The sequence below is a fragment of the Crinia signifera genome, chromosome 2, assembly GCF_055691185.1.
Source record: "Crinia signifera chromosome 2, ASM5569118v1, whole genome shotgun sequence".
Classification (NCBI taxonomy): Eukaryota; Metazoa; Chordata; class Amphibia; order Anura; family Myobatrachidae; genus Crinia; species Crinia signifera.
In genome coordinates, this window is record NC_139218.1 from 49,624,442 (window position 1) to 49,645,033 (window position 20,592).

Sequence of the window (20,592 nt, forward strand, 5' to 3'; positions counted from 1 at the left end):
CTTGGCGGCCCTCTCCGCTGCATCACCCGGCACCCCCTACCCTTTCGGCAGACTGGAGCTGGCAGGAGCAGGCAATGGGGTCTGTGTGGTCGGATCCGATACGTAATCCCGGCGGTCGGGATCCCGGCGGTTGGAATCCCGACCGCCGAAATCCCGACATGGGGGGGGACGTGGATCGCCCCCCCCCTTGCGGGCTCGCTGCGCTCGCCATGCAGCGGGCCCGGTGCCTCGCTACGCTCTGCACGCTATTTTATTCTCCCTCTATGGGTGTCGTGGAAACCCACGGAGGGAGAACGCTTCGGGATTTCAGCGGTCGGGATTCCAGTGTCGGGATTCTGAACGCCGGGATCCCGACCGCCGGCAAATTGACTGCATCCCGTGTGGTCTGAGGGGGTACCTGCAGCGCTGTCTGCAAGCCGCAGTCAGAGGGGTCCCTGCGGCGCTGTGTATTAAGTTGGCGAGGTCCCTGCAGCGTCTTGGAAATAACTAGCGCTATCCGCCGAGCGGCAGCGGGGGAAGTGACGCTGCTGAGATTCAGCCAATCAGCGTGCGGCCAGTGTTTTCATAAGTGCTTCCTGCGCCGCTGCCCGGCGGATAGTGCTAGTTATTTCCAAGCCACTGCAGGGACCCCGCCAACTTAATACACAGCCCCGCAGGGACCCCTCTGACCGCACGGACCCCTCTGCTGCATATAGGTGTGTGACACCACTGTCACACAACTGGATCAGACCAACACATCATGGGTGCTAAAAAGCACCCGCGATGTGCCACTGATGGGTCCAGTTCCGACCCGATGCACATCAGTCTGTGGTTATGTCAGCCGAATCGCATCCCCCCCCCCTGTGGAGCAGCCAAATTGCAAACACCGTGGAGCACCCGAACCCCCTCCCCCGGTAGTGGGATGGGCGCAGCTACCCCCCTCGCCATGGGCACTTCGGTACCCTACTTGGGAGCATTCAAAATCTGAGCATTTAATCTGTGGGAGATCTTCTGAAGATTCTTCCCTTGTAAATATCAAAGCAAAAAATGTATTGAATAATTCCACTTTCTCTTTTACTTCTATCCTCTAGGGTACCCTGCTTATTATTTTGTGGGACAATATTTTCCTTCCTTAACCATTTCCGGTTTATTTAACTGTAGAATTTTTTGGGCCAGAAGTCCTGCTGCCTCCCTTCCTCTCACCCCACACTGACAGCCTAGCAGCGCTGTCAATCTGACAGCAGAGTGATCCTTGTCCACAGCACTGAGAGCGGACAGCAAAGAGCCTCCTGATCCTGACCTCCATGCCTGGGAACCGGGTAACTCGACTGTCAGACTGACAGCACTAGGCTGCAGGTAAAGAGCCATGCTGGAGGAGAAAGGGATGGCCAGAGGCAGCAGTAGTAGGACGCCAGGCAGGGACACTGCTGCTGGTTGTCTGTCAGTGCGGGGTGAGAGGAAGGGAGGGAGCAGGAGGCTAGTGTGCCAGGAGGTGGGGTGCAGATGGTGCAGTGTGCCAGGAGGTGGCGCATTGTGGCAGGGGATGACTATGCAGTGTGACATGGGGTAAGGTGTGCATTGGATGCAGGGGGTTAGGTGGGTACAGTTGGCAGGGATTAAGCGAGTGCAGTGTGGTAGTGTGGGTGGTTGCAGTGGTGCCCAGGTTTAGGTGGGTGCAGTGGTTTAGGTGGGTACAGTGTAGCAGAGGTTGGCAGTACAGGTGTGTGTAGGGGTTTAGTTGGGTGCAATGGGGCAGTGGGTTAGGTGGGTGCAGTGTGGCAGGGGGTTGCAGTGGGGCAAGGGGTTAGGTGGGTGCAGTGGGATAGATGGAAGCAGTGCGCTTGCTGCTGTCTTTGGCAGCGCTGTGTGTGCTGGAGGCCGCTGGTTGTAGGTGAATATAGGATTTTAACACCTACCAGTAAATCCTTTTCACGAAGTTCATATGGTATACTGGGTTCTCAATACATTGGGGAAGATGAGGTCCTACGCAGGAGACAGGCACATAGAACTCTTTACAGTGGGTGTACTGGCTCCTCCCCTCTACTTCCTCCTCCCCATCCTCAGTTAAGGAAAAACTGTGCCCGAGGAGAATGAACTTATGTGAGGTAAGGATATAAGTATATGTGAGTGTGGTGAGATTCATACCAGCACACCCTTAAACATTTATAACTGGTAAATAAAACAGTTAACTTGTAGAACACTACATGCAAACGGGATGCGGTCATTTGGTCTACTGCATTATGGTAGAAAGTCATTAGGTCGAATCCATTAGGTCGACATGCTAAAAGGTCGACATGACTCTAGGTCGACATGGGAAAAGGTCGACATGATTCTAGTTCGAAAGGTCATTAGTTCGACAGGTCATTAGTTCGACAAGGTCATTAGTTCGACATTGTCTATGTCGACATTCACAAGGTCGACATGGAGTTTTTCACTGTTTTTTGAGCCAACATGTGCCGACAGGCGGTATTTCATGCCCTACCATCCACTAGGGCGTGGTGGGAGAATAAAATAGTGTGCCGAGCGTAGCGAGGCACCGTGCCCGACGCATCGCGAGCGCAGCGAGCGATGCGAGGGGATGCAGTGCACTTTAAACTGTGTCCATGTCGACTGTGTTGACATTCAGGTAAAAAAACAGTGAAAAACCCCATGTCGACCTTGTGAATGTCGACATAGACAATGTCGAACTAATGACCTTGTCGAACTAATGACCTGTCGAACTAATGACCTTTCGACCTAGAATCATGTCGACCTTTTCCCATGTCGACCTAGAATCATGTCGACCTTTTAGCATGTCGACCTAATGGATTCGACCTAATGACTTTCTACCATAATGCAATAGACCAAATGATCCCAACCCATGCAAACATCACCTAAGTGACAACCTAGGCAACAAGCCAAAATACGTCACAACTTGAAGTGACAACCAGATGCAGTAGAACTCCGAACAGAGGCGGGTTCCCAGTATACCATATGAACATAGTGAAAAGGATTTACCGGTAGGTATTAAAATCCTATTTTCACCATCATTCATACGGTATACTGGGTTCTTAATACATTAAGGATGTCCCAAAGCTTCTAGAAAGGGGGGGTATGTGCTTAGACTGCTGCAGCACCTCCTGCCCAATCTGGGTATCCTCTTTGGCCAGGGCCTCAAATTTGTAAAACTTTACTAAAGTGTGTTGAGCCAACCAAGTAGCAGCTCTGCATAATTGCAGAGAAGACACACCCCGAGCAGCCGCCCAGGATGCGGCCACCGCTCTCGTGGAATGAGCCTTCACAGAAGGTCGAACCGGTAAGTCAGACGATCCATAAACCTGACGAATGGTAGCAAAAATCCAACGTGCAATACATTGTTTTGAGGCCGGCAAACCCTTTTCCTGGACATCATAAAGCACAAAAAGACAATCAGTCTTGCGTAGACTGGCCGTTCTACCAACATAGGCCTTAAGCGCTCAAACCACATCCAGGGATTCCAGAATCCCAGAGTGACACACACTAGATGGAACCACAATAGCCTGGTTGAGATGGAAAGCCGAAACAACCTTTGGCAAGAACTGCTGTTTTCTTCTCAGTTCTGCCCTATCTGCGTGAAACACCAGATAAGGACTCCTGCAAGATAAAGCACCTAACTGACACGCGTCTAGCCGACACCAGAGCCAGAAGCACCACAGTCTTCCATGTGAGGTACTGCAAATCAGTTGACGCCAGTGGTTCAAACAAAGACGACTGCAGGAACTGTAAGACCACATCAAGGTCCCAGGGAGCCGTAGGTGGCACAAAGGGGGGTTGAATCCTCAAAAACCCCTGGAGAATGGTTTGTATCTCCGGTATATTAGCCAATTTCCTTTGAAAGAAAATGTAAAGAGACGAAATCTATACCTTCAAGGAACCTAGCCGTAGGCCCAGGTCTAAGCCTGAATGCAGAAATCATAGAAAACAATCCAGTTTAAAAGCCGCAGGTGGAAACAAATTATTTTCACACCAGGCTACATACTTTCTCCAGATCTTATATTAATGGGAAGCCGTCACTGGTTTCCTAGCCTGGATCATGGTGGAAATGACAGAAGCAAGAAGACCTTTTCTGGCTAAAATCTGCCTGTCAACCTCCAGGCCGTCAAACAAAGCTGCCCTAAGTCCTGGTAAATGAAGGGCCCCTGAGTGAGCAAGTTGACTGAGAGGTTGTCCTGAAACCAGTCCGGGGCCACCAGAATCGCATCCAAGGCTTGGCTTTGAATTATTTTTAGCACACGACTTATCAAGGGAATGGGAGGAAACCAGTAAAACAGGTTGAACGACCAAATCATCGTTAGTGCATCGGTTGCCACTGCCTGAGTGTCCCTGGACCTGGTGCAATACTTGTCCACCTTCTTGTTGATCCTGGATGCCATCAGGTCAATCTGTGGTAATCCCCACTGATCCACAATCTGCACAAACACCTGGGGACTGAGACTCCACTCTACTGGGTGCGACTCGTGACGACTAAGGAAGTCCATCTCCCAGTTCTCCACACCCGGAATGAATATGGCCGACAAGGCCATGGCATGAGCCTCTGCCTAAACCAAGATCTTGGATACCTCCCTCATGCAGGACTTGCTCTACGTTGCATTGTCCGACTGAACCTGGATTGCCAGGCTCTGCAACAAGGAGGCTTCCTGCGCATAATAGACAGCTCAGAGTTCCAAACAGTTGATGTGAAGTTTGGACTCCCACAGAGACCATTTTCCCTGAAAAAGTCTTCCCTGTGTCACTGCTCCCCAGCTGAGGAGACTGGGTGTCTGCCGTCTGCCCGTCAAGAGGTTTTGCGGGTGAAGCCACCATTGCAAGGACAGCCTTGCCTGGGCCGACAAACGTATCCGCCTGTGCATCTGCAGGTGGGAACCCGACCATTTGGCCAGAAGATCCAACTGGAAAGTCCAGGAGGGGAAAGTCCAGGAGGGGAACCTCCCGAAATGAAGCGCCTCGAAGGAGGCGACAATTTTTCCCAGTAGTTAGATGCACTATCAGACTGACACCAGAACCGATGTAAGGACTGCCACTACCAGCAGTTGAATGGCTTCCATCTTTTCCTCTGGCAGGAAAATTTTATGTTCCATTGCATCCAGAATCATCCCCAAGAACTGGATACGCCTGGATGGGGTCAGTGAGGACTTTTGCAGGTTCAAAATCCACCCATGCAAAGACAGTACCTGCATTGTGGTGGTGATATCCGCTCTCAACAGTTCCTCTGTTCTCGCCTTTATCAGCAGATCATCCAGGTCTGGGATAACATTTACCCCTTTCTGCCATCACCTTGGTAAAGATGCGGAGCCATGGACAGGCCGAAAGGCAAGGCTTGGAACTGGAAACTCGTTTCCGATTGCGAACCTGAGGTAAGCCTGGTATGGTTGCCATATGGGAATGTGAAGGTATCCGTCCAAGGACGCTAGGAACTCCCCTTCTTCAAGGCCGGCCACAACCAACCTCAGAGACTCCATCCTGAACTTGAACACCCTCAAAAAGGGGTTCAAGGATTTCAGGTTGAGGATGGGTCTCACCGAGCCGTCCGGATTCGGTACTACGAACAGGGTAATACCCCTTTGCCTTGTTCCAGAACAGGTATTATAACCTGGGAGTCCTGCAGCTTCTGTACAGCTTGCCTAAGGACCAACTGATCCCTTGCCGCAGCCGGGAGGCCGGAATGAAAGAATCTGTGCGGCGGCAACCTGTCGAACTCCAGCTTGTAGCCGTTAGAAATATGACCCCTGACCCATGGACTGAGGCAGGAATCCTCCCACACCTGGCTGAAAAATGACAGCTGTGCCCCCACTGCGATTAGATCTTTTGGTGGGTGTAGCCCGTCATGCTGAGGGCTTTTGGGGCGCTGTGCATGAGCTGCGGTCTGAAGGTGCAGAGGACCAAGACTTTCTAAATTTACCACGTGTGCCTCTGTTAGCGTTAGAGCCACCTCTCGCCTTAGGGCGAAATTTGCCGGTCCTAAAGGACTGCTCACTCTGGCCTGAAAAGGGCCGTCTAGGCTGGCTAGAGGCAGTTGGGAGAAAAGTGGATTTTCCAGGCGTAGCCTTAGAAATCAACTCATCTAGTTCCTTACCAAACAGGCATTCTCCCATGAACGGAAGGTTCTCCACACTACGCTTGGAGTCAGCAACCAACTGATGCAACCACAGAGCCCTGCAGGCGGAAACCGCCATGGCTGAGTTACGCGCTTTATTAGTGCCACCTCTTTTTTGTGCGTCACAAAGCACCTTAGCCACAACTTGTATATGACGGAGTGAATCAGCCACCTGTGCCGTGGATATATTGCCCAGCAATCCCTCTTGGATTTGAGTCGCCCAGGTATGAATGGACGGTACTTGTGTAGTTTCATGGCGCTGTGCGTCTGAGTCCCCTTGCGGGGCTCGCTTCGCTCGCCCACGCTGCGGGCTCGGTGGCTCGCTATGCTCGCCACGCTATTTAAAATCTATTCCATGCCAACATGGATAGCGGAGGCATGATCTATCCATGTTGGCATGGAGTTAAGTTAGTTTATTTGACATAATTAGTGGCGAGCGTACACCTGGAAGTAGCACGGCGCCATGCTGGCGCCGTGAAACTACACAAGTACCGAATGGACTTTGCCATCCAGCAACTAGCAAGTACCAGGCGCAAAGCCACCCCACTGGCCGTATACATAGACTTGAGGGTACCATCTAGTTTTTTATCCACTGAATCCTTAAGTGTGGAAGTCCCAGGCACTGGGAGTACCATCTTTTTTGACAAACGGGACATGGAAGCATCTACAACTGGAGGCTCCTCCTACACCCGCCTGCTGGCGGCATCAAAAGGGGAAAGTGGAATTGAAGCGTTTGGACACTTGAAATCTCTTTTCAGGATTTTTCCAAGCCGATTTGAAAGCATCTTCCAAATCCGCCTGTTCAGGGAATACCACATACTGCCTTTTTTGAAACACAAAAAAGGGATCGCCTTCAACAGGTACAGCCAGAGGGAGAGCAAGGACTTCTCTTATGGCCAGTATTAAAGACTCAGACCCCTGTAACAGCGACTGAGACCCCTGAGAACCTGGTTGTGTATCATCCACATCCTCCCCATCTTCAACAGCCATCTCCTCACAGTGAGGCTCTACAGCAGCTAAATCCTGATTGAGTGTCAAGCCACCCACGGGAGTGAGAATGTCCACCCTTGCAGAAAGGACAGTTAAATCCTGCTGCACTCTCTGTGTCTGCAGGGAATTTGCAGTCAGCTGAGTGGACAGATTCCAGCATACTTAAAGCTGCTTGCCCAGGTAGGTTCCTGAGAGTCCCCCTGTGATCCTCCACACAATTGTGTGGGGATACCACTGAACTGTGGAGACCCGCCACTAGTCTGGAGTGACATACAGTGTTCACAAGTGACTTGTGAAGTGGATGCAGGAACAAACTTCCATATAAACTAATTGCTAAAACTATAAACTAATTGCTCCATATATCTCTAACCTCATCTCCATTCATACACCCTCCCGCCCTCTACGGTCAGCTGACGACTGTCGTCTCTCCTCCACCCTGATCACTGCTTCCCATGCTAGAGTACAGGACTTTGCCCGTGCTGCACCCCTTCAGTGGAACGCACTCCCTCGCTCCATTAGACTCTCCCCGACCTTGCAAAGCTTCAAACGGGCACTGAAAACTCACCTATTCATCAAAGCGTACCCTTCCACTGCATAAACCAGCTGATTCTCCGACCCCTTGCCTGTTTACATCCTGCTATCTAACCACCACCCCCTCGCTTGCACCTCTTGTAATCTGTCTGTCTCCCCTTCCTACTAGATTGTAAGCTCCTCCGAGTAGGGCCCTCTTCCCTCCTGTTGTCAAAGCCCACTTCTCTTCACATTTCACTCACAGCTCTCCTTTACTCCAACACTCAGTGACCATCTTCATACTCATCTCCATCATTGGCCTCAAGCCTCTAGTTGTATGTTGATTGGGTCCTCACTACTTACATTTAAGCTGTAATGTGTATTGAACTGTGGTGCTCTTTATTTGTACTGTATTTTTTTTATTTATTCAATGTTATGCCAAGTTTTGTCTCCCTGTATTGTTCCTTTGTACGGCGCTGCGAAACACTTGTGGCGCCTTATAAATAAAATTATAATAATAATAATAATAATAATAAACTTAATGCTGCAAATCATACAGGTTAACTGTCTAACCCCACAACACACACACAGTAAAACACCAAACAGTCAGAGGCAGTGTGAAGTGTATAGAAGCTATGTGAAGTCTCTAACACTTATATGTGTGCCCAGAAACGCTCAACAAGCAAGTGGGGAAAGGACTCAGAGATTGGGGGAACCAGCCCACCCTTAACCAGAGCTCCCAGATTGAGGAGCTGGGTTAGCAGTAATAGATATAAATACACAGAGTAAATATCTATATAAGTATGTGCAAGGCTATAAACACTGCAATGAGCGTTTTATAAGCTCAATTTCACTTGCTGTCTCTGCTGAAGTTCTCTTCCACCCAGTCTGGAGTGTCTGCTGCTGTATAATGGTGCCCAAAGCATGCAGAGAGAAGCAGAAAATTGGTGCCAGAGAGCTGTGTCCCCACTGAGTTAAGCCCCGCCCCTTACAATGGTGCTAGTGCTTTTACTAATCTTTATACTGGCCCTGTTGCTATTCCTAGCAAACACATTAACACCTGCCCTGATGGTCCAGAGGCAGTGTAAAGCATCCAGTGTGGCCAGGGGGCTGTGCGGTTCCCGTGCAGGGAAGCTGCCGCCATCATGTCGCACATCAACCGTGGTACCCCACTAGTGGGGACCCCGGGTAACCCTCACCGCAGACTTCTTCGGACTTAGCCAGGGGTGTGCGGCAAGCTGGGGGTGTGAAGCACTGCAGCGCAATGCCTGCCACGACAATCACCCACAAAGGACAGGGGTCCTGCAGCAGGGACAGTTCGGTACCTTGGAAGGCCAGCAACTGTAACCCTCCCCTGGCTTCCCACGAAGCAGGGAGCTGTTTAGTCCAAATCAGGCTCCCCAAAATAACAAACAAATTAAATGAAGAAAAAAGGAGCTCTGTAAGTGCAGCCTCTCCGAGGGCACATTTTTCTAAACTGAGGATGTGGAAGTAGAGGGGAGGAGCCAGTACACCCACTGTAAAGAGTTCTATGTGCGTGACCTCTTCTTCCCCAATGTATTGAGAACCCAGTATACCATATGAATGAGTGTGAAATTTTCGTGTGGGCCACCGGCTTACCCATACTAATTATTTTGGCTTAAGGTTGCCATGAAAAAAGTAATGGAGACCCAAAGGGTGCCTTGGACTGAAAACGTTTGGTAACCACTGCTTTATGGACTCCTCAAAAATACCTAACTTTGCTTTTCTTAAAGTTAAGGACCTAGTTGCTCCAATATATTTACCTTTGTTAAAATTTGAAATCAAACGTGATCATATTGGGATCCCTGTTCCCCAATGTCTCCCTTATGGTTATGTTAGTTAGTCGCTTATCAAGAGATCCAGGATATGGTTATTTCTGATACAAATAGTGATCATTCAGGGCACCCAATAAAACATTTACCTTAGCAGTACTACTTGACCTATCTTTCCAATTTATTTCTGGGTAAAGTCACTAATAATAATAATAATAATAATAATAATAATAATAATAATGTCCCCTACGCTGGCCGCTTTTCCCACCTGTAGCAAGAGGTCTTTTTCCTCATCCATATTTATGTTGGGTGGTTTAAAACATGTTCCTACTATAAGTTTTTTTACATGTTACTCTAGAATATAAAGTTGTTGGTAGTATGCCACAAATACAGAAGGGATCTCCAGGGTCTGAAAGAGGAGTGAACCATCTGTCCCCTTGAGTTCCACCACTGTATCCGGAAAATTCTCTGCCTTTGCAAGATTGGCCAAATAAGTGCCTGGTCTATCTACAGAATCGCTCCATGCCTTCTGATCAGATAGCTATACAAAATCTGAAGAATTCAGATCATCCTTCAGGTAAATCATTCCGAAGAGTTTCAGATTGACTGCAATTCAGTTTCCTAAAGTTTAAATAAAATAGCTGTGATTGAGAGCAGTGCCAATAGCTCACAGGTCAATATTCAAATGACCCCCCTGCACTCGCCGTTTCCACCTTGCTGTGTTTTTTCAGCGAAATGGAAATGGCGAGTGCGGACGTCAAAGCGGTGAGGCTTGTGACTAAATTCAGTGCACCCGCTGCATTAGCGGTGACCCCCGCTGTTCGGGGAAATCCTCGCCATCCTCTGATGGCAAGGAGTTCCCAGAACGTTGAATAGGGAGAATGGCCAGCGCGGAGGTTGAACCCTTGACGCAGACACCCCCTCGCCGGTGGCATTGAATATCGTCCACAGAAACAAGATTATAAACTTACCCCCTTCCTTGTACACCAACCTCCAACTACAGTATACTTCTACCCCTAACAAAACCCCATTTATGAAAAACAAGGAACAAGTAACTCAAGCTTTCAAAGCTCTACAACCAGAAAGTGCAAAACAGGAAGAACTCCACTTAATAAGGGTGATTTCCCCAAGTGCTCAACAGGAAAAATATCAATAATAAAACAAGGACCACAATCAAACATATACAGTATAAAGAAAAAGAAGAAAGACTATGGGTGGCAGAGTAATATGGACAATGAGAATAGTGTCTGCAGTAAAGACTACAGAATATGTGAAGTGATAATTCCTTTTGTCATGGGCAACATAAAAGGTTCTAACAAACAGGAAACATTTGCAATGATACTGGGGTATTATGCAGGCAAACAAAGATAATAAGAATACATCCTGCAATTCAGGCTGCAGAGCGTATATATATATATATTAGTGTGTGCCCACATGAAAGAGAATTTTCCTGTAGCGATGTTGTATCTGATCGCAGTGGGGTAATGTGTTTGCCGATAGATGGCGTGGTGTTTTTCCCAATTGTACAGGTGTAGTGAACGGCTTTTAGTCAGTTTCTTCATTCCGGAAAAGTTGTTTTGCGTGGTCAGATGCATGATGGATTCCTCCAGATGGTGTTTCACCATCTTGAATAGGAGCACTGTAGTTACTGCACAGCTATGAAAACTGAAAGCCAGGTGTTGTTGCACTGGAGAGAGGAAGCAAGGCCTTCTTGTACAGTCTTTCCAGTAGTAATACAGGTTGAGTATCCCTTATGCAAAATGCTTGGGACAAGAATAATTTTGGATAACGGATTATTCCGTATTTCAGAATATCTTTATATTTCAATGATGTATCTTGAGGTATGTTGCATAAACACATCAAACACATGAAATACTCACAAATATATTTTATTTGTGCATAAAACAAGGTTTCAAAACGTGAAACAAAGTTGTGTACTATCTCAGACACTGAATTTAAATCCCAAGCAATCACTCTCTTGCACATATTTAGTTTAGTTACACATCATGTCCGCAGTAGTGCTGGTACAGATGTCCCCAGTAGTGCTTTTAGCAAAAAAAAGAAATAAAAATTCACACTTTCTGGAAAGTAAGGATTTCGGAATAATTTGGATAACAGATATTTGAATAAGGGATTCTCAACCTGTATATCGGTACACTTGAAGTAAAGTACAGTAGGAAGTTGTATACATGTACAGTGCAGTTAAAGGGGTACTGCAGTGAGTTCCAAGGGTTCCAGTGTTTTCCCAGGAAAGCGAAGTACACTATGTCCACTTGACTGGAATATAGCAATACAGATGGGTATAGTAGAATATAGTAGTCCCAGTAGAGGAGTAAGGACTACTGCATCATGCCTGCAGACATAGTTTACAGTCAGGGCCGGTGTAAGGCTTCTCAGTACCCTAGGCAAAACTTCAACCTACTCCCCCCTCCCCGCCAAAAAATCATGTGGTTTTCCCAGCCCCCCTGGAAAGGTGGGAAACCCCCTTCTTTCCCTGGAGGCCATCTGCACCCTCCCCTTTGCTACACACAACAGAGTACAAGGAGGAGTGGGCAGCAATGTAGTTTCTCAAGAGAAAATGTGAAGGTGAAGTCTTAGATGTTCCACAGCTGCCACCTGCATTAAGTACAACAAGGATCCTCATCCTTGATTTTTTGATTTGCAGACTTGGTGGTGCCCGCTCAGATCCCGGCGCCCTAGGTAGATTCCTAAAGCTGCCTAATGGTAGAGCCGGCCCTGTGTACAGTATAGTGTTGCTTGGTAGAGGGAGAAGGTAGCTGAGGTATTGTCTTTATGGAAGGCTACAAGTAAGCATATACTATTGGCTACCAGGAGCCTCCAGACTCTGTCCTCTCCCACTAAACTCCTATCTTGTGGCCCCGGAGTACAGGCACCCAAGGTCGGATATACACAAAAGCTGTACGATTGAGAAGGGTGCCGGCATCCCACATGGCACGGCTCCTCTGTAATCCCAGGTACAAGCCTCCCAGTAGCAGCACAAATGGGCACCCAACAGCAGGAGTGAAAGAGGGGTCCAGCACTCAGCGCACATTGTGGGTGAGTGGCTTGACCAAGTGGTGTCCAGCCACAGCTACAGTAAACCTGAAAATTTGTAGTAGAAGGATGGCATTGATATACTACTCGGTCTTTTATAAACATTTCTGTTCATATTATGCAATATGAGCGTTTCTCCAAACTGAATTATCCTATGGCATAACCTGTGTTGTTATGTGGTAGTATTGTCTTTAAGCATAGGATTTACTCACTGTTGCATCTATACACGTTGCATCTATACACTGACTACAATTAGTAAAAAATAAATAAAATGTCTAATTATAAACAATGTCCCTACTTGATTTAACACTTGCAGGATTCAGTAAATGATGGGTTAAGCTTCCATTTATGCAGGAACTGTTATGTTAAGTGTTAAAAGTGATTTTACCTGCCCTGAACAATCTAGCAGAGGGATAGGTGAAGGGGTGCTAGGGAAGGCGAGACATTTGTGCAATGTTTCTATAAAAAATTAAATTTGAATCCAAGTAGTCAATTATAAACATTGTTTAGAAAACATTAATATATTACATTCTATATTAGCATGTGCTTACGTTAATAATTATCCCTTTTTTTTCTTTTGTACTGAATAAACACAAGTGCTTCTAAGACCACAAACAAAATAACAAAAGGAAGTCAGTGAGAGGTTTTAATTTGGTATCTAAATACATACTTTACCTACTGTACTTTATCCAAACCTCATTAAAGTGCTCTTTTTTTGGGAAAGACTTCTAAAATCAAAACGGTAGGCCAAAACATATCACACTTATCCGAAAATTCTGGCTTAAAGCCAACCAAAAATAAAAATAAAACATTTTAATAAAAATATGTTCTGTAATGAAACCGGTACATACATACAGTATGCATAATTACCATCCTCACAATTACAGCACAGATACAGGCATACTGTAACACTGCATACTATATAAAATACCTAAAATGGAGGAAGTTACTATAATGTTGGATCTTGAGATATTAAATAAACAAAAATATTTGTAAAACTAAAAAAAGACAACACTGTCTACATGCCATAAACAATATGTCCAATTGAATGGTCTGATATAACAGACAAAATAGCAATATACTGCAAAAAAAAAAAAGAAGAAGATAAGATTCATATTAAAGTGCAGCATGCAACATAAGAATGCAGACACACGTCTGTGTGTATAAAGCGATTGATACATGCAGTGTCTATGTTAGACTATGGATGTGTTTTAGCCAACACAAATTTTTCACGTGAAGGTTTTTGACTTTTATAAAATACACATAAGGATGACATGCATGACACCCACATTAGAAGATCCTCTGCAATCTTAGAATCATCCTTCTGAGAATAAGGACGTGACCGTCTGTACTTAAAATAGAATATGCAGGGTGTCCTCTAGCAATGAACTTTGAGCTATCCATGGTGCTGACAAGTTTAACTGTCATAGATCTCATCACAAAAAAACGCTCATTTCATATTTTGTGCAATAATAAGCAAAACATGTACAAATTAACATTATCTTAAATCAGGTTACTTACCTTAAAAAGTGTTTTATATTTTCCTTCATTCTCATTCACAGTGTATACTGGCTTTACCAAGGAATAAGTGCTACTGGGCCTAATCCCATTTTCCAGAGGACAGACTGGCATTTCCTGCTTATCTGTTGGCACGGAAACGCATCTAATACCTTTAAGCTTAGTCCTAGACAATTTGGAAACGGAAACATCCAATCTTGCAGTAACAGCAGACAGGTCTCCTATCGGCTTGTCAACCAAGATGAAATTCTTATGGATGTCAACTGGAATGACTGTCTGCTCCATTGGCAAATCGTTATGAGGAAGCATTGTTGCTTTTAACTCCACATCCATGAACTGCTCCATTGGAAAAACACTGTTTGGCACCTCCACCTCAGGATGCTCTCCATCCACCAGGGATTCTGACGGCACCTCACAAGAGGAGTACATCACAAGCGGAACCACGCGGCTAGACCGTTCCTTAGCAGTAATGTCGTCACACTCCTGTCTTTGGACAGCACCAGCCAATAATGGGTTGTGCATAAAACTGCACCTTGCTACTGCTTCTAAAACCCATGCCTCCTCTGAACTCTCACTGGCTCCCTGCATAATGTTCTGCTGTCCATCAGTACTCCTACAGAACATTATGCTGTTGGAACGTCATTGCCAAATATCCATGAACAGAATATAGAAAATACAGATTAGAAAGATCCTTAAGTTAGCATTCCTTTAACGCGAAGAATCCCCATTTTGGTGCAGCAAGTAAACATTGCATATTCATGAGCATAATGATTGCTTGCATGTCACGCTTCGGTCGGGAAGAAAATATAAAAATGCAGGGTTCCCCTGCAGAACATACCTCCGACATAAGCAGTTCACATTCCTACAAGGGAAGAAAAACAGGCAGCATTTTGAGTCTATGGCTTCAGAATCATGGTTTTCTTCATTTTGTAAGCTCTGCCTTTATGATTACTTCATCCGTAGGCTCCACTGGTGATCACACACACAATCTGTATTAAGCAGGGAGAGCTCTGCCTAAAGTTAACTGCTTTCTACCTCTGCTAGCATTTCAAGTCATCAATATTAATAGAGGAGTTAAACCTACCAGATTTGTATGGCAAGCACTAGACAACCAATGGAGAGAGAGAGACAGATGGTTGCCATGGAAACTGTGCTGGAATGAAGTGTTTTCCGCCTAATGATGAAAGGTTAGGGTGCTGCTACAGACAGGTCTTAAATGAACCTGAACCAGCATTGTCCCCAGACAACAGTAAACAAGGTCTTAAGAAAAGATCTCCTGTGTTAAACCACATGCAGTACAGTAGGAGATAAAACACACACACACACACCACACACATATTCAAAATTAATAAATCAAGCACAGCATCTGCAGACATACAAGCAGAAGGCAGCTTCAATGAATGCTTCACTTTAAAAAAAAAAAATTAGTACATACAAATCGTTCACCTGCCCTCTAACCATATTACATATTTAAGCATAAAACATTTGCTGCATAGAATAACGCAGCATGCATGTCAAATATATTTAGACTGCAAATGCACTTCTAACAATACACAATGTAGGAGTTGAAATTGAAAAGCAACGTGCGTCCTACGAATTTAAAATACACACATCTTTCTTAAATCACACAACACAAACTGCTTTGCATCTTTATTTATTGCAATTGTACATGTGTTGTTAGCATTTTGTTAAGTCAATATTAATTATATACATTTACTATAGCTTCTAGAAACGAAGAGAGGTGATGTTCCCCATAGAAACCAATCAGACATTCTGTCTCATTTGCTGGGATGCAACAGAAAAATTAGATAGAATCTGATTGGTTGCTGTGGGCAACATCACCTCTTTTCATTTTTAGAAGCTTTATAGGATAAATATACCCTGTAATGTGTATGTGGAATAATGTCTTGCTCTAACAGCTTCATTCCTAAGTGGGAGTAAACTAAAGGCCCCCCATACACTAGTGTGATTTGTTTCCTTTTCAGAGGATTCGGGCAGAGGAATCAGATGAAAAGGGCCCAAATTGCTTGTGTTTAACCCTAGATTCCGATCTGGTGTCCCATGTGCATCGGAACAGAGCCAGAGAGAGTCACTACTAAACCAAGGATTGATCAGATTCTGCAGCAGGGAATGGGATCATATGTGATTAGGGTGGCCAATTCCGGGATCGGCGGGATCCCGGGATTTGGCCCTAAAAACGCCGGGATTTGAATCCCGGGATAGGAGCTTCCAGTCCCGGGATTCAGGGATTGGCCTGCGCATGCACAAATCTAATGTCGGGCAGCGCTGAGACCAGATCAGACCCTGCCCGTCTGCTCCCAAACCCCGGCGCACTACTCTGCATGCAGCGTGACCTGATGTCAGAGGTCATGCTGCGCAGCCCATCAGCAGCTCCATGCCCACCGGTACCCGAGCCATCACCACTGCCCCGCTCCTGCACCGCCGACCGGCTACTCCACCGTCCACCTCCAGAACACCGCTACCCCTGCTCCCGCACATCTCCCGCCTCCAGACCACCCCCACGCGGCCCCCAATCAAAGCCGCCGGCCTCTAAACACCACTGCCCGGCTCCCGCACCAATGGCCGGTTGAGTGAGACTGGGTTTGGGGAGGACCGGAGGGGGGACTAAAGTTAGTCATTATATTGACAAACCCAAGCCCGGGTATCCTGGGATTAGGCATTTTTCAATCCAGAGTCCCGTAATTGAAAAAAAGCCCCGGGATTGCATCCCTATATGTGATCTTGCCGCACTGAATCTTACTGGGCGTCACAAGGGGGATCGTCTACAACTTCTCCCCTTGAGAATTCCCAGTAGTGGATTGGCAGCTTAAGAAAGAGCAAGTAATTTGGCACCTTGTTAAAACTTGGTCCTAAAGAACAGCAGAACAAGCCATAACAGGATGACCATCTCCAACAGACATGGTGGATTAAATGCTCTGTCCACAGGGCCAATTGTCAGCTTGGAGCCTGTCCATGCCCGTCTCTGGGGGGAATTCAATTAACCACGGAAATTACTCAGCTTTTGTTTCCGGGATCAAGTATAGTGCAACAAATACCCCCAGTTAATGTGCAGTAAAGCAAAGAATACAAGTGTCAGGAGCTATACAATTCATGTGTGCACCAAGGGTGCATTTAATGTGGATTTCTGTTTGCACCCTCCTGATGTGCAGATATTAATCCATGTTTGGTTCAACCTTGGGGGCTACCATAGGTAATTAAAATCACTTCATGTTCTTAAACCAGGAGCTAAAATCCTGCAGTAAATGAGGGGCAGATGTATTGAGCTTGGTGACAGGATAAAGTGGCTGGTACTATCACTAAATTACAGGCTGGGTTTAAAAAAAAACAGTTGGGAGCCGATTGGCCAGTGATAAAGTAACACATTATCACTTATTGAGCTTAATGGCCCCTGAATCCTCCCTTCTGAGAGCCAGATAAGACCAAAAAAAAAAAAAAAAATATCACATATCTGCAGTACAAATTCCTATACATCATTGTTGCAATGCGTAAGCATTACAGCAAGCACATTGTGGCACAGTGCGGTGCACGTATGCAAACTCCTACTATGCCACATACCTGAATGGGGATGTGGCGTGCGCATGCACATCATCAATGGCCATCTCTTCAAAAGAGGTTAATGTACTTAAATACTGTTCATCCTTCTACCACCTTCTTAACCAAGACAGAGATAAGGATAGGATAGGCCTGCAGGAGTGAAATCTATCTTACAGTCATACCTAATCCTAAGGATAGTTGAACTAGACTCCATCCGGTTTTATCTAATTTGGCAGATTAAACTAGGTGCAACTGGTGAGACGTAGGAAGTGGTCTGCTTTTTATTCCTTTTCAACAAGAACCGGAATTCTCAAATAATCAGAGACTGCATGTACAAGACTACTTCAATCCTTGTACAATATCAAGAATGTTCACTGAAGATACGGCAATGTTAAAACAGAAATAATGCATCAATAATTCTTTGCTTTGTTTCTTAAATACTGTTATTATTGCTGCCGATGGTGTTAGCTTGTTGCACACGGTACTAGCCATGGTGTATGAGGCCTACCCTTTGCGCTAAGCAGCAGGTGTTTGTTAGAAGCAGCAACCATCTTGTCAACTATGACTTGCATAAAAACATTATAAAATGGCTGAAGACTCAGAATAGTGCTGTAAAAGTGATTTCTTATGGAGAATTGTTTTTGGTTTTTGAAGCTTAAGAATGAGATGTTGACAGTATAATGGAGCAAGGACAGCCAGCTAGTCTCCACAAACTTATCAATAATATGGGAACAGGGCCACACATGCGTAGACCCCAGTTTCAGAAACTGAGCCTGAATGGAGACCGTGAGAGGAGTAGGGAAAACAGGAAAAATAGAGTAGCACAATTTATTGCATTGCAAAACCAAGCCTTGTAAATTATTGCCCCTTTAAAACCTATGAGTTCAGTCAGTATCCTGCACAAATGCAAGTAAACTGCAACACATGCATTCGCACAACAGAATAGAAAAGTGGTAAAAAAAAAAGAGCACACAAAAGGACATTCATTGTCCCCTATGGATTCTGAAAAATGGATTTAAAAATCCTTAAATACCAAATACTGTTATCTACTTCATGCTACTGTATGACAGTGCTGAAGTTTTAAAGCTACCACCACAAGAGGAAGTAAGCTGAGAAAGCTGTCAAACAGCAGCCAAACTCAAAATCTAGAGCTACAAAAGTATCATGCTAGAACAGAACAAAAAAAAAAAATGTACATCCAGGACCAGGTAGCTGCACAGAAAAGATGCAATGTGGAAGCCCCCCAAACAGCCAACCAAGGCGGCCCAACAATGTGCGGAAATGAAAAATAGCAGAGGCTGGGAATCAACCAAGTAAGCCTGACGAATATGGATGACTCCCTGCAGGAAAGTCTACAACTACGGAATCAAGGCCAACTGTTACTGTAAAAAAAAAAAAAAAGCAGAGATCTGAACCTTCAATGAGCTCAACCTGAGGCCCACATCCAAGCTCACCCGCAAAATTAGCAGTAGGTGGAAACGCTGGAAATATTTGGTAGGGAAACTACGCCTTTCACACCACCTAAAACGTCCAGTTACAGTGACAATGAACAGGAGTTACTAGATCACGTCAGCATCTCAAAAGCACGGCTTCAACAGCCACGCCGTCAAAAAAGAACTCCATACAAATGGAGAATGTTGAAGTGGGCATATTGAGAGTTAAACACAGGTATAAATATGATGCCATGAGAGGCCAACCTGAAGAGCCCAAGATGATGTATATGCCTTTAAGTACCCATGGTAGAAGAGGAAGGGTGGAAGACCGATAAGTTGGCAGGAACTGCCAGGGAGTAGCAAGAGTGTCCATCCCAGCATGGCTGGATGGTGAAGATGTAGCCCAATCCATTGAGATAGCAAGTTCAGATGGAAAATCTTGGAACGGAAAACTTCTCAATCAACGAGGCCTTGAGGAGATCATGCAGGAAATGGATTATTACCCCTAAGAGTAAAAGATGAGTTATTGTGCCATTACCGTGTTAAAAATTCTGGGTGCCAACGATAAACCAGATGGCAGAGCCTGAAACTGGTATTGCGAGTCCTGGATAGCAAAATGGAGGTAGACCAGATATAGTAAACAAATAGGAATGTACAAGCTTAAATCATTGATGTACAAGGAGTTGAGGAACTCTGGTGCCTCCAGACCTACAATCGATGCTAAAGGGACTCGCTCTTTAACTGGTAAAATGCCAAATAGAGATTTAACAATTTAAGATAAAAAAATTGACCTGATGGAGCCATCCCTCTTGGGGACCATGAATAGCTTTGAATAAGGAGGAACTGAAACCAGCACTTTGTAAAGCAAGTTTGGCGATTGCTTGTTATAGCACCTCCTGCTTTGAATCCGATTACGGCAAAGATGGGGAAATAAACTTTTACTCCTGAGAAAAGGTTTTACACTCAGGAGTTCTAGCAATGAACCTGAACATCAAGAAGGGAGGGATGCCCCCGATGGGATGATAGTCTCATGTAAGCAGACATTGGTTCTGGTCAACAGGATCCGGAAAGTCGATATCTGCCCCTAGCGCCTCAAGATGTGAAGGAAGCGCCATCTAGTCCTTTCAAAATTGGTGAGGGACACAAAAAGGAATGAAAGGAAGTTCCAAAGCTGCGGAATTCGAAGGCAAGAATGTGGGACTTACCCACAGTAGCCTTGGCAGTCCACTTGTCCAGTTCGGGACCTAATAAGATATATCTCTAATAAATGGGTAGTGCTTCCATTGCCCGCTTAGATTCTGTATCAGCATGTTAGGCATGTAGCCAAAGTGCTTGGTGAGTGGCAACTGCCAAAGCAGAGATTCTGGAATTAAGCTCACCAATTTTTCCTGTATACAGCAGACTCTGAATGTGCTCAGTCAAGGAGACCAGATCTAATCGGGCAGACCCAACTGCTAGACCAGGAATAACTGCTCAGCCCAAACTTTAATAATTCCATAAACCAAAAAGCCAACTAAAGCTGTCCAGAGAAGAACACCTGCTGCCGTATAAATGGATTTTAATGATCTTTTTAGCTTGTGGTCGGAAAAGTATTTTAACAAAGTTGCACGTACCGGCAGCGTAGTCTTCTTGGAGAGCCAAAAAAAAC

General features: G+C 45.6%; 1 protein-coding gene across 14 annotated transcripts in view; it reads right to left on the minus strand.

The window, feature by feature from the left end:
* Nucleotides 1-20,592, minus strand: part of TSPOAP1 (TSPO associated protein 1) — a 253,855-nt gene that overhangs the window by 189,106 nt on the left and 44,157 nt on the right. For 2 of the 14 annotated variants that reach the window (XM_083172028.1, XM_083172027.1), the window contains exon 1: nucleotides 13,960-15,017. The exons of the other annotated variants lie outside the window; for them this stretch is intronic. In XM_083172028.1, coding sequence (XP_083028154.1) covers nucleotides 13,960-14,580 — 621 coding nt within the window. In that variant the 5' untranslated portion in view covers nucleotides 14,581-15,017. Of the gene's footprint in view, nucleotides 1-13,959; nucleotides 15,018-20,592 lie in introns of those variants that run through there. 14 annotated transcript variants of the gene reach the window in all.